Source organism: Lactuca sativa, chromosome 2, assembly GCF_002870075.4.
Source record: "Lactuca sativa cultivar Salinas chromosome 2, Lsat_Salinas_v11, whole genome shotgun sequence".
Taxonomy (NCBI): Eukaryota; Viridiplantae; Streptophyta; class Magnoliopsida; order Asterales; family Asteraceae; genus Lactuca; species Lactuca sativa.
Window position 1 is genome coordinate 8,726,553 of NC_056624.2, and position 14,538 is coordinate 8,741,090.

The window sequence follows — 14,538 nt, forward strand, 5'->3', positions numbered from 1 at the left end:
ATGCCTAAGGGTCGGAAACGTAACATTATTGAGTATGGGGAGTGCTCTGTGTTTGCTGCTCCTGCTACGCGTAGAAGTAAACGGTCGCGACTTATTGCTTTTGTTGCTCTTCCTACATACTATGACTGTGGTGATTGTGTTTGTGTTTGTCGGTTCTGTGGAGCTCTTTTTTAGTATGCTGAAAGGGTTAGAAATCGTTATAAAACCAATTGTCCTAAGTATAATCACTGTTGTAAGGGAGGTTCTGTTATGCTGCCTCTTCCGCCAACACCTCCTTCTAAAATTTATAACCTTTATCCAGACATTGGTTTTTTGAATGATATAAGAGGTTATAATAGTATGTTTTCCATGACATCTTTTAGGGATGTTGTTGATAAGGATATTAATAGTGGTCGTGCACCATATGTTTTTAAGGTTTCAGGTCAGGTTTGTCATTGGATAGGGTCTTTATGTCCTGATGACTCTAAAGGTCCAAGGTTTTGCAGATGTATGTTGTTGATACTGCTAATGAGGTTTCTAATCGATTAAAGGTCGTTCATGATCCCGGTAAGAGAGATTTGGATGCTGGTATTGTGTGTGTTCTAATGGAATCCCTTTCTAATCACAATGAATATGTTAGGACATTTAAAATAGCTAAGGAGATGGGTGAGGTTATGAATTTGGATTCTTATGCAGTTCGTTTGTATAGTAACATCCCAGATCGTAGATACGGTTCACTAGCACCTGGAACTTTAGGTTGTATTGTTATCGGTGATGATGGTAATTCAATCGGCTATGATATTGTTGTCTACTCTAAATCTGGTTCACCAGCACCTGGCACTTTAGGTTGTATTGTTATCGGTGATGATAGTAACTCAGTCGGCTATGATATTTTTGTCTACTCTAAATCTGGTTGTCCTCAACAAGTGAGTAAACTTCATCCCAATTATATGTCGTTACAATATCCTTTGCTTTTCCCGTTTGGTGAGGACTGTTGGTCTCTGCGTTTGAAATTACGGGTGATACAGGTACCAGTTTTAGAAATCTAACAGTAAACATGTACTATAGTTATCAAATTCATGCACGTCGGGATATATACTTTCTTATTCTTAACTCAGGTCGGCTTTTCCAGCAGTACCTGGTTGATGCTTACACTTGTATTGAAGTAGATCGTTTACAATTCATTTTAAATAACCAGGAACATTTACGGTCCGAGTATCTGTCTGGTCTTTATGATGCTTTGTCTAAAGGGGATAGAGAGAATGAATTTGTGGGTAAACGGGTTTTCTTACCTGCATCGTTTGTTGGTGGTCCCCGTTATATGTATAGTTACTATCAGGATGCATTGTCGATATGTAGAGTATATGGAAATCCACAATACTTTATTACGTTTACATGTAACGTGAAGTGGCCAGAGATAACACATTATATGGAAACTTATGGTCAACATGATGTTCACAGTAGAGCTGATGTGATAGCTATAGTTTTTGAAATGAAAGCTAGGGCCTTCATTATGTTTCTAAAAGAGGATAAAACTTTTGGCGAGGTTGAAGCACATAAGTGTCATTGTTTTTTTTTATTACTTGTCTTTCATGTTTGTGGTTTCTTACCCTTTATATTTTTGTTTTTGTATTTCAGATTTATATACTATAGAGTTTCAAAAGAGAGGTTTACCGCATTGTCACACGCTTTTATGGGTATCCAAATTAGAAATTATTCGGCAACCTGCTGATGTTGATAACTTTATAAGTACAGAACTTCCAGATCTTGTCTTGGAAGCGTCTCTCTATCGGATGGTGACGACGTGTATGATTCATGACCCGTATGGTCCGTTAAATTATAAGGCTCCTTGTATGAAGGATGGAAAATGTAGAAAGCACTTTCCTAAACCTTTTCATGATGCTACAACTTTTGATAAAGAAGGCTACGCACACTACAAAAGGAATCCACTTACACATCACATGATGCAAAGTGGCACTATGATTGATAATGGATATTTAGTGCCATACAACAAGAGATTGTGTAGCCGATTTGATGAACACAAAAATGTTGAGTATTGTGGATGGAATATGATGGTGAAATACATGTTTAAATATATATCAAAAGGAGTTGAACGTGTTAGGTATGTTGTTTAGAAAACTGAGGCAACTGCTACTGGTAATTTTGATTCATAGGTCCCAATTGTAAATGAAGTTCACCACTTTTTGGATGCACGTTACCTTTTCCCACATGAGGCCGCATGGAAAATGTTAAACTTTTTCATTCATCGACGACATCCCCATGTGATGACATTGCCCGTTCACTTGCTAAATATGCAACATGTTATGTTTAAAGAAATTGGTAGAATAGAGGATGTTCTTTGTAATCCTGATTTTGCTAGAACACCACTACTTACATGGTTTGACAATAATGTAAGAGATCCAAAAGGTCGAGATCTTACTTATATTGACTACCCTAACAGATATACATGGGATTCTAGATTCAAAGAATGGGGATAGAGAGTTTTAGAATCTTCAAAAAGTATAGGTAGACTTGTGTTTGTGAATCCATCTTCAGGAGAGTTATTATACTTTCGGATGTTGCTCTGTCATCAGAAGGGATGTCAGTCTTATGAAGATGCCCGTACAGTCTCTGGTCGTCTTTATCCAACTTTTTGAAGTGCATGTAATGCATTAGGGTTGATAGGTGAAGACATGGAGTGGTTGACAGCCTTTGGAGAAGCTTCATTCTGGGTTACTTCTTCACAGTTATGTTCTCTTTTCTGCCATTTGTTGTTTTGTGAAGTAAGCAATCCACAATTACTTTGGGAAAGTGCATGGCACAAAATGATGAATGACTACATGTTGAAATTAAAATTTGACTTCCCAGATAAGGTCTATCATATAGCCGATGATGTAGTACAACAACTTCTTTTTGAGTTGGAGAACATGCTTAGATCTTCTACACCTTCAAAATCATTAGCTGATTTCCATTACCCATGCCAAATCTAGCTACTCTTGCTATCCTGCAGAACCGTCTTTTAATAGAAGAATCAGGTTATGACAAGGAATCTTTGCAGTAACAACACTCACAAATGGTATTACAATTGAATGAAGATCAGATGCATGTTTATAGCACTGTTATGGTATTTGAACATAATAGAAAACAGGTTTTACTTTTTGTGTATGGTCATGGTGGGCCAGGAAAAACGTTCTTGTGGACAACCTTACTTGCATATTTCTGGTCTATTAGAAAAATTGTACTTACGGTTGCTACTTCTGGAATTTCATCCCTTCTTTTACCCTATGGAAGAGCTGTGCATTTAATTAAGATTTAATATCCCCATTAACTTGGCTGAAAAAACCTCCTATAACATCAAAAAAAAGAACAATACTCGTGAATCTACTTAAAGAGACATCAATCATTATATAGGATGAAGCACCCATGAATGATCGACATTGTTTTGAATATCTTCATCGATCTCTTAGAGATGTTTTGGACTATAAAAACCAGCCTTTTGGTGGTATTTCCATCCTCCTTGGTGGTGATTTGCGTCAGACACTTCCAGTTTCCCTAAAAAGCACGCGGAGTCACATCATTGCATTAACCCTTCCAAATTCATATCTATGGTCGTGTTTTAAGATTTGAAAACTGCATCAGAACATGCGCTTAACAGTTTGTGAGATTGATGTAAGTAATGGCCTATCTACACCCGCTTTTGCAGAATGGTTGCTTAATATTGGAAATGGGACTTTAGGAGTTTCGGCTGAATATGATCCGCATAGTAAAAGTTGGGTACAAATACCAGGTTCACTTTCGATACCTCCAGATAGTGACTCTTTAAAAAGATTAATACTCTTTGTATACGAAAATGATCTATTGCACAATCCATCATCGTCTGATTTGTATGTAAGAGCTATTGTCTGTCCCACAAATGAGATTGTTGACACTTTAAATACAACAATTTTGGAAATGATGAACACCCAAGAAAGGGTTTACAAAAGCACAAACACTATGCAACCAAATGGAAAGTATACATTAGAGTTAGAAGGTTTATATCCAACTGAATATCTAAACCAATTAACTTTTGCAGGGATCCCGCCTCATGCCCTCAGGCTTAAACTAAAAGCTCATGTAATGTTATTGAGAAACATTAACTAGATGGATGGTTTGTGTAATGGTACACGGTTAATTGTTTCACAACTACTTCCAACTGTAGTAGAAGCAACAATAATGACGGGAACATGCATTGGGAAGCGTGTATACATACCCTACATATAATTCATTCACAAACCTCCTGGCTTACTATTTGCCTTCGAACGTAAACAGTTTCCGATTAAGATTTGTTAAGCCATGACGCTAAATAAAAAGTCTAGGTCAGTCACTAAAGAAAATTGGTATTTATTTGCCACAGCCTATATTCACACATGGTCAGCTATATGTTGCATTATCAAGAGCAACATCTCCCAGTTCACTAAAAATTATGATAAACAATGATGAGAATACATGCCAGAATCAAACAATAAATGTTGTATTTAAAGAATATTTATCCATATTTAATAGTATTGAGGTTCATAATATCATTAATAATTATCATTTCTATATTAAAACTGTTATATATAATGAAAAACTAATGCTTTGTTATTTTATTTAACAAAGTTATGACTAACAAATCTGACTTGGAGTATCCATGCAAGGGAGGTCCATTACAGGTGCTTATCTTGTGTAAATGGAAACCAGACTACCGTCAGTATGAAACATGGTATCTTGCTGTAGACAAATATGTGAGTACACACAAATTCACATAAAAAGAGTACACTATAATTATTTACTGTTACTAAATTTAACCACATTTTAATGCATTATGGAGATGCAATAAAGATTTTAGGAAAAAGGACTAACCAAGGATACATTGAATAAGTTCTACATATCCATAACTGCTATACAATATCAGAGTATACATGTCCCTATTTAGCCGAATATCAAAAAAAATTCTAGAAAATGAAATCTACGTTGACGTCGGACTTGCGTCCATAATTGTTCCCTTTCCTGACACTGTTACAATCCCTACAACCTGGTTTCGATTTGTTTCTAAAACTGATCTCCTTCGGCTAGGTGAAAACCCTCCATATTATCCAGGTATTTATACAAAACATGTTATATTAATATAAACATCATTTGTAAGCAAAATTTCTTTTAAACAAACAGATTTCATTGGCATGCTAACAAAGATCAGAAATTGCACAAAGCATGATGGAGAGGAATTCTTTCTTCTAATTCTTGCAGATGAAAGGTACATGACATATAGTTATAGATCATTAATTTTACATGAATATTTTTACTGGTTCTAATGCTTCCCTTATACATAAAACTCAACGGTGATGAAACAACAATCAACTTATGGAAGGAATGTATTAATGTTCCTGAAAAAATCAAACGTGAAGACTGGGCACTTCCTCCTATAACAACAGTTGTGGCGATTACAAATATAAATACCTTAACAATTGTTGGTAACAATAACAAAACATAATTTAGACTTTGATAGCAATTCTATAAATAATTACATTTCCCTATTTAAAACTATTGATATAAATTGTTCATACATATTACAGGAACTCTAAGATTCGAGTCATTACCTGCCACACATGTCTATGTTAATCCCCCAATACAGGAGACAACACTTCTAATTCATAGGCCCGTTACGGTTATTAAAAAATTAGGTACACTGCATGTTAATAAAAAAAATTACTTCTAAAATCTGGCTGCAAGTTTACTGGTCCCACACCACCAACTCCCACACTATCTAGAACACTAATAGTTGTGCATGAATTGAGTAACAATAGTCATACCGACCTACTGGTAGCTTATATACTTCAACAACAGGTTCTTAACATATGATTAACACAATTATAACATTATAATGATCTAAAATTGTAGGATAAAACATTCAATGTAAAAGCCGTGCTCTCGAAAATCACATTCAAAGATTACTGGTTCTAAGTATTGTGCACAACATGCAAGGATCCAATTTTCAGGAAAAGCAACTACTGGTTTGTAGCGCTCATGGAAAAACATAGTCGCCTACTTTCCTGTAAATATGATTATGATAAAAAAAATTGTAATGTATAAACAAGCAATCTGTATTCACTCTTACTAATATAGGTTAACTCCATACAAATATAAAATAGTTATAGATCTAACGGATCCAACATGCTCCATGTCTACTGTCACGATTGATGCTTCAACTCGAAAACTAATCGGCACTCCACCAGAAAAATTAATGACCGATGATCATGAAAGTGATAGAAAGTTATTGCCACCAATGATCAACAATCACAAAGACACATAAAAAATTATGTCGATTCAAATGCTGAAAGGGTGTACCACTAAAAACTTATGTTTTATAATTATTGATGTGCATGAAATCACCACACTAAATCAAACAGTTACACCAGTTACACCAACACAAGTTTTGGCACCTACAAAGATAGCAACACAGGTCAGTCCAACACAGCTTGCAACCTATTTAAACGTTCAAATCGATCCTAACCTTGGAACAACTTCCACAATATCTGAAACACCACATGCAACAAGAACACTAACATATGACACTACTGGCACTTACATATACATTATGTTAACATAACAAAATAAAAAATAATTAGTAACTAACTCTCATTTTATTGATGTACACCTGAATATGTACAAAAAAACAACAAAAACGAGGACAAAAGTGGAGTAAATAACAACGTAATCTGATGATCATTCCGACTTTTTCCTCTTCGTAGTTACTTTCTTTCTTTTTGTTCTTTGCACTGTAGTAGAATACAATAACTAATGCATCTTTCGTATGAAAACAGTAACAGAAAATCATAGGTAAAATGTTTTGTGCTATATTAGTATATGATGATGATATCAGTTATGAAAAATACATTAATGTAATCGAATTTGCCTCTGTAAAATTGAATACTATAATTAAATGTTCATACGTATAGAATATTAAAATAGGTTAATTCTTATTAATAAAAGTATTTATCATTAGTATAATGCAATAACTAATGCATCATTTGTATGAAAACAACAACAGAAAAGCATGAGTAAAATGTTTTGTGCTATATTAGTATATGATGATGATAAGAGTTATGTAAAATACAATAATATATTCAAATTTGCTGATTCTGTGAATTTGAATAGTATAATTAAATCTTTGTACGTATACAATATTAAAATAGGCTAACAATTGTTCAATCTACAAATTATATACAAAGAAAAATGACTTTATTTATAATTCATATTATTCTTTAGAAATTTATTTTTAATCATTCCTATTAATAAAACTATTTTTCAGCAGCTCATAAATCATTATATACTTATAAAGTTTGCATTTTTTCTTGAACCACATTCATTTGAAACTCCCATGCATTTTTTCCTTTCATCACATTCATTTGAAGCTCCCATGACTTTTCAATTTCTTTCTAATAATTATTATAAGTTGGTTAATAAGGTTAAATAAATATCAAACCTAAAGTGTAATCATATATAAACTAAATTTCGATATGAAAAAAATATATTTTCTTCTACTTATAAAGTTTGTTTTTAACTTTTAACATATTATACTTAATTTATTAGGTTTAATATGTTGTATGTAAACTATTATCATTTTAAAACTACAACTTTTGATCAATTTGTATTTAATACTTAAATTGTTAATTTAAATATAACCTTACAGGATCAACTTAAATATAAAATTTAGTTCAACTTAAACAACCCAAAGAATATTTCGTAAATAGTTAAAAGTGATAAATTGTAGTGTCTTTCTAATAATGATTATAAATTGGTTAATAAGGTTAAATAAGTATCAAACCTAAAGTGTAATAAAAAATAAACTAAATTTCAATATTAAAATAATATTTTACTTCTACTTATAAAGTTATGTCTTTAACTTTTAACATATTATACTTAATTTATTAGATTTAATATGTTGTTGTATGTAAACCATTATAAATTTAAAGTTACAACTTTTGAACTGTATGGACAAAATACTTAAATTGTTAATTTAAATATAACATTACAGGATCAACTTCAATATAAATTTCAGTTCCACTTAAAAAAAACCCAAAGAATATTTTGTGAATAGTGAAAAGTGATAAATTGTAGTGCTAAATACAAAAACCAAATTGTAATATCAATTCACTAAAATATTTCCTAAAGATATTTTTATAATCGTTATAAGTTTTGAAATAAGTAGCTTAAAATAACTTATAATAACAATAGTTAAAAATAACTCTATATAAATGATTATATTGTTACCTTTAAAAAATTGTTTGATGTTTTAAATAATTACACTGATAGAAATTAAAACGTTAAGCAAATAAATTTTAAAAAGTAATTAACAATAAACCAACTATAAATAATATTAAACCATATATTATATTTAATTTTATTCATGAGTAACCCGCAGGTAGAGATCATTCAAAAGATTGAGATTATGCAGTTTTAATAGATGTATATATTATCATATAATTAAAATAATCAATACACTATATATCAACTTAGTATACGAATTATTATATCAAATTTAACAACTACATTATTGTAATATTAAAAAAAACATATATTTGTAAATATTTCAACTATCTAGATGTTTCTGCGCAACGTGCGGACATTCGCCTAGTTGTTTTTAAAAGCCTTTCAATATAGTTACAATGAAGATTAGATAATAACTACATAAATTTTTATACCATTACATAACGATATCAAAATTTTTGTACATATATATTTTTCTTTTTGAAAAACGATTCGTTAGGTACACTGATAACATTAAATTAACTTTTAGATTTACAAAATAAAAATCGTTACAAGGACATTTAGATTATTGTATGTACCCATAAAAACATATATACATCCATTTACAAAAAATTTACAATACTATAATTATGAGTTGGTTATGTAAAATACACTGTTAAAATTAAATGTTGATATGTATACATTTTAAAATAGGTTGATTATTTTTTTTACTCGAGTAAAACTAATTGTCATTAGAAGATCTGATAAAACAAATACGATTGAATTACATAATATTACATACCGATATAAAAAGTTTCCTATATATTCTCCTTTTTTTTTTTTTTTTTTTTTTTTTTTTTTTTTTTAAATATTTCATTAGGAAAACCAATAGCATTAAATTTACTTTCACAAATACATAAAAGTAATTGATTCATAAAGGGTTTAAGAATACAAAAAAGAAAATAAAACTTTGAAGTGCTTTATCTATGTAACCTATTCATTCTAAATCTTCTATAAATTCTCTCTAACAAATGAATGTTTTTTTAGTATATGTATTTTTCTCCTTCATTTTGCCATATGATATTTTCTAAAAATTTTGAATTTTTTATTTTTCATTTGTCATTTTATTGTATTTTTCATTTTATTAAATTAAAATTCTATATTTAATATGTAAAATAATATATATGTAAGGTATTTATTAGAAAGAGTTTATATGTGTAATGTATTCAATGTATTAAAGTCTCATTAATTTTATTAATTCAAAATTTTTCTTATTTTTCTTATAAATTTAAACTTCTCAAATTGTTGAAATTTTATATTTAATTTTTTTAAATAAACTTATGTAATACATGGGTCTCACAGCTAGTAACTATAGTATTGCTACCAAACTGTTAGTTTAAGTACACACGTCATTACCACAATCTTAATAATCTGCCACCACTACATTAACCAAAACTGAAAACATTAAATTCAAATTTCAAATATAAAAATTTAAATAAGCAATAAATTGTTTATCAAAGCTTTTTAATATTCTTACAACCAAAATTAGATAACAATTAAAAATAACATAAAAATAAAAAAGAACACTTTTTAATGTCTTCATCACTTAATGTGCTTAATATATATATATATATATATATATATATATATATATATATATATATATATATATATATATATATATATCCATGCTTAATAAAAACCTCTCCTACATGCCACTTGTCATTATTTTAGACTTCATTTTGCCACGTGTCCTCTTTTTGTTTAACCCAAGATTTGTTTTCCCACTCATCTTCCCTTCCATTGTTAACCGATGTCATCCCAAAAAATCAGGGATCCTAATTTAAAACCTTAGCTGTTATCCCAATAAATCAGGAATCCTAATTAATCTCTCAATTTCTATATTTATACTATGCATTCCATTCGGGCCTTTCAAATTCAACAATCAACATCCACAAATTGATCCATTCCGATTTTGAAACGACTTCAATTTTCTTTTGTGTCTTCTTCTTCATGTACTGAATGTGTTAATTTGTAGGTTTTTGGGTTCGGACTTTTCTCGATCAGGGGAAGGTTTTTGGGTTAGGAATTTTCTCGATCAGGGGGAAGGCATTGTTTTTAAGGTTATCGACACATCTATAGTTTCTATAATTGAAAATTTGAATACCCCATCCTCCATATCTATACTATGTGTTTCTTCCTTCGATTCGGGTATCTCGCTGGATTAGTAGGTTTTTATTCACCTGCTTCATGGTAGAAAACTAGAAACATTATCAACAGGAAGAGCTATTTCGTTATCTTTTTTTCTCTAAATGCCCTAGCCATCGCCGCTAATCATCTTGATAAGGGAACAAGAACCGTCATACCTTCTTCTTGTATGCAGAAATCAGCAAAGGTTAGTCACTTAGTCTTATATTTCTTTTTTCTATTTGAGCCCTAAAATGTTCATATGTTGTTTCTTTTTTGTCTAACGCTTTGGAGGAACAAAATAGACTGGTGCAATCTACTCTCTTTCTCCTTTGTGTTACATCTCACTCTTTCCAATTTTCCCTTCTAATTAGACAGTATCATCATTATCCTTGCTACCCTATCTGAATTGACCATGTTTTCACACTGATTCAAAGTTTCAATATATCAATATTTTGTCTATCATCTTCTATTTTAGCTTTTTTTATGAGCTTCTTGTAGGATATCTATTTCATATATTCGATCAACTCAAATTAATATGTCAATACTAGCTCATCTTCTTGGTGGTTGTAGATATGTTTTTGGAAACACTCACTTCGATGCTCACTTTGGCTTTAGAGATGTTTTTGATTAGTTATCAGATTTATTCGTATTCAAATGAGAGTGCTCTTGCTGGAAATATCAAATTAAAGACAAAGCAAAACATATCCAAAATAATTTTTTGTGTGTGAGTTGGTGGTTTGACATGGTATTATAGTAAGATTGTTCTTCCAATGAGATTGCACTTGCTGGAATATTCAGTTACCTTGATACATATTAAGATTTTTTCCTTATGTTTTTAGACATGTACTTGAGAAGTTGTCATCATTTATTTTTATTAATTTTCAATTTGTTTTTTGTTTTACAGAACTTTGTTATACAATGAAAGGAATCCAAAAAATGCGAAGTATATAGCTTTCTGGAGTAAAAAAGATGGGACCTCTTGCTAGATTTTGATGTATATAGCATTGGGGTACTTGCACTGGAAGTGATCAAAGGAGAGCATCCAATAGGTATTATTATTATTATTATTATTATTATTATTATAGCATTGGGAATATTTATTGTCAATGAAAGTAAGAAAGAGTGGAAAATGAAAGTTATACAGGAAATCCTTGAGAGCAAATGGTCATTTATTTGTAATTTATAATGAATCTAAATTCACAAGTTACAAAATAGGTAGAGTAGTTATGGGTCAAAACAATTGTCACTAATCCATTATCCATTTTTGTACTTTCAACATCTTTATATGTTACTATAAAGACTATTATTAAAATTAATAACCTATTTTTTAATAGAAATAATATTTGGTAGAATTGTTAATGTTATTTCCTTCATTTTCAACCACATCTTTGAAGTGTAACACATCTTATGGTAGAATGAATTTCTTAAACAATAATAATTTTTATGTGCTTAAGACCACATTAAATGCATAAATAGAATGGAGCTTCCCTGTTTAAGTGGTACCATGGGCATTTTTGTCTTTTTTACATTTCTTAAATTTGTATATGGTTTTTGATTTGATTCATTTTTTACTCACTTTGATATATGTTTGATTCACATTAATTCCAATACACCACCAGTACTGTTAATACCGAAGATTTGGTCACATACTTTATCTGGTATATTTTAGAGATAGGTTTGAATATTTTGAAAAAGGGAATTATTGGTATAAAAATTTGTGAAAAGGTTGGTATTTTTTGGAGCTATTTCATGGTTTATTGATGATATGGATGTTTGTAGAAGCAATTTAATGAAAGGGCAATTTGGTAATATTTATTGGAATATAATCATTTTTGATTTAATTGAGTATTTAAATTGGAAAATGAGATTGAAAATATGAATATTGATATAGTTTTTTTCCTATCCCCTTTCCAACTATACCCAATAATGAAAGTATAACAATTTTTATGTTTTTAGCATAGTACCTTTCGCATTCTAGATTTAACTGAGTATTAGAATTGGAGAATGTGTGTTTTTACTTAAATATTTCTTGGTTTTGATTATCATTTTTAGGATTGTTGATATAACTTGATAGTATTTTTTTTTGGTGAATTGGTTGTAGAGGAAAACATACACACATAACAATTCTGTGGTTTTTATTACAGAGACAAACATGTACAATAAAACTTCTTGTGAAAAATAAATGTATTATTTGCATGATTCAGAATATTTACCTCATATTACAATCAAATAATGTTGTAATGATGATACAAATTGCCTATTTGTTGTTGATAATATTGTAAAACTAACTTTAATTTGGTTAATCGTTTGATGAAAAAGATGCAGGTTTAATCTCTCTGCTAGACTTTATGCTTGGCATGGATGATAATCTCACATGAAATTATTTATGTAGTCATTTTGATGTAGAAATCTATTATAATAATAATGTCTAAATACTTTATCTCATATGTAATGACTTTACAATATCAAACTCTTTCGTTAATTAGTCAATCGTACATGCATAAGTATTTTGGATATATAGATGTGTACTTGAGCACATATTATTGAAGTTAGATGTAAGCCGAATTGAAGATATATGTTTCTACTTTTTAATTTAATTTTTAAATAAAATAGTAATTAAATTTCATGATTCGGTCTGATATCAACATGATTAAACTAAAACTCAAACCATAGACCAAATTCATTATATATATTGAGAGCCCATTAAAATTTTGCTGCCAAAAAGGAAACTAATTTACTAGAAGTTATCAACAATTTTACTAGAGATAGATAATATTTCATGCTTGTCGTGTTTATATAAAATAAAAAAAAGACAGTTTATTTCATTATTTTTATTATTGATTGTGTTTTCTTATATAAATATTAATTTTAAATTTTAAATAATCAATATAAACCTCTAAACAAAAATTATATCTCTTATTAATTTTTTCAATTATAGTATTTAATTTCATTTCAATGTCGATTATAGCAATTCATTTTTTTTCAATTATATTCAACTTTCATTTTGATATAGATTATAGATTTTACTTTCAATTTTATTTTAGTCTGTCAACTGTGTCATACACGGGTTATAACCTAGTATATATATATATATATATATATATATATATATATATATATATATATATATATATATATATATATATATACACACACACACACACACGACAAAGTCCACTGCTTCATTAACAAAAACCAACAATGTCAAATATAGATGTTAGAATACGAAAATGTAATTAAGCAATAAACTATTTATTGAAGTGTTTTAGGGGGTGTTTGACATTGCTTTTCAACATCAAAAGTCCTTTTTGTAGAAGGATTTTTAATAAAAGAACTTTTTGTGAAATGAGCTCTTTAAAAAGTGTTTGGATTAGCAAAAGTACCTTTATGTTAACTTTTACATGTAAAGTCACAAAAGTAAGGTTTTTGTGACTTTTTGAAAGCCCTTATTTTCCTGTATGCAAAAGTCATTTTCTGTAACGTCCCAAAAATACAAGCCAAAAATTTCATTTTTAAAACATATACTTAGCGAACATTAGAAATAAAACGTTCACCGATCATAGCATTTCATAAAAGTTATCGCATGTCTTGAAAAACATTTATAAAAACATAATGTCGTCAGAGTACAACTTCCCAGGAGGATCTCATAGTGCGGAATACAAGGCATGTGTGTGATGGGCCACTACCGTGCCAACTCCTTCCCCTTCGAAGAAGAGGTACCTGAAACCAAAACTGAAAACTGTAAGCACGAAGCTTAGTGAGTTCCCCCATAATACCCCATACCATACAATCATATAATGAACAGCTAGGAGATACGGGCCTCACCCACACTCAAGGAGATACGGGCCTCGCCCACACTCCGCTATCTAGACCCTCTGCTATCTAGGAGATACGGGCCTCGCCCACACTCTGCTATCTAGGAGATACGGGCCTCGCCCACACTCCGCTACTAAACCATAACATACAAGTATCACATAGACAACGGGTATAAACAATTCTACCACACTAGCATATAGCATCATCAGACTTAACTAAGAGATACGGGCTCTGCCCACACTCCGATACTATCATATCGTCTATACGGTCCGACCTTGGTGCCTTAGA

The 14,538-nt window shown here is 30.4% G+C and overlaps 1 protein-coding gene and 1 long non-coding RNA gene across 2 annotated transcripts; both read left to right on the forward strand.

Annotated features, from left to right (window-relative positions):
* On the forward strand, positions 1–2,477 carry LOC111905551 (uncharacterized). Its single transcript, XM_023901237.1, has 6 exons — positions 1–138; positions 238–426; positions 486–1,007; positions 1,178–1,547; positions 1,618–2,054; positions 2,154–2,477. Exons 1-6 carry the CDS (start codon positions 1–3, stop codon positions 2,475–2,477), a joined length of 1,980 nt encoding a protein of 659 aa, XP_023757005.1.
* A 7,565-nt stretch (positions 2,478–10,042) lies between these two features.
* On the forward strand, positions 10,043–12,992 carry LOC111905538 (uncharacterized). The gene is made up of 3 exons (XR_002854927.3): positions 10,043–10,639; positions 11,339–11,483; positions 12,754–12,992. It is a non-coding gene; the product is annotated as an uncharacterized LOC111905538 (long non-coding RNA).
* Positions 12,993–14,538: the final 1,546 nt, after the last annotated feature.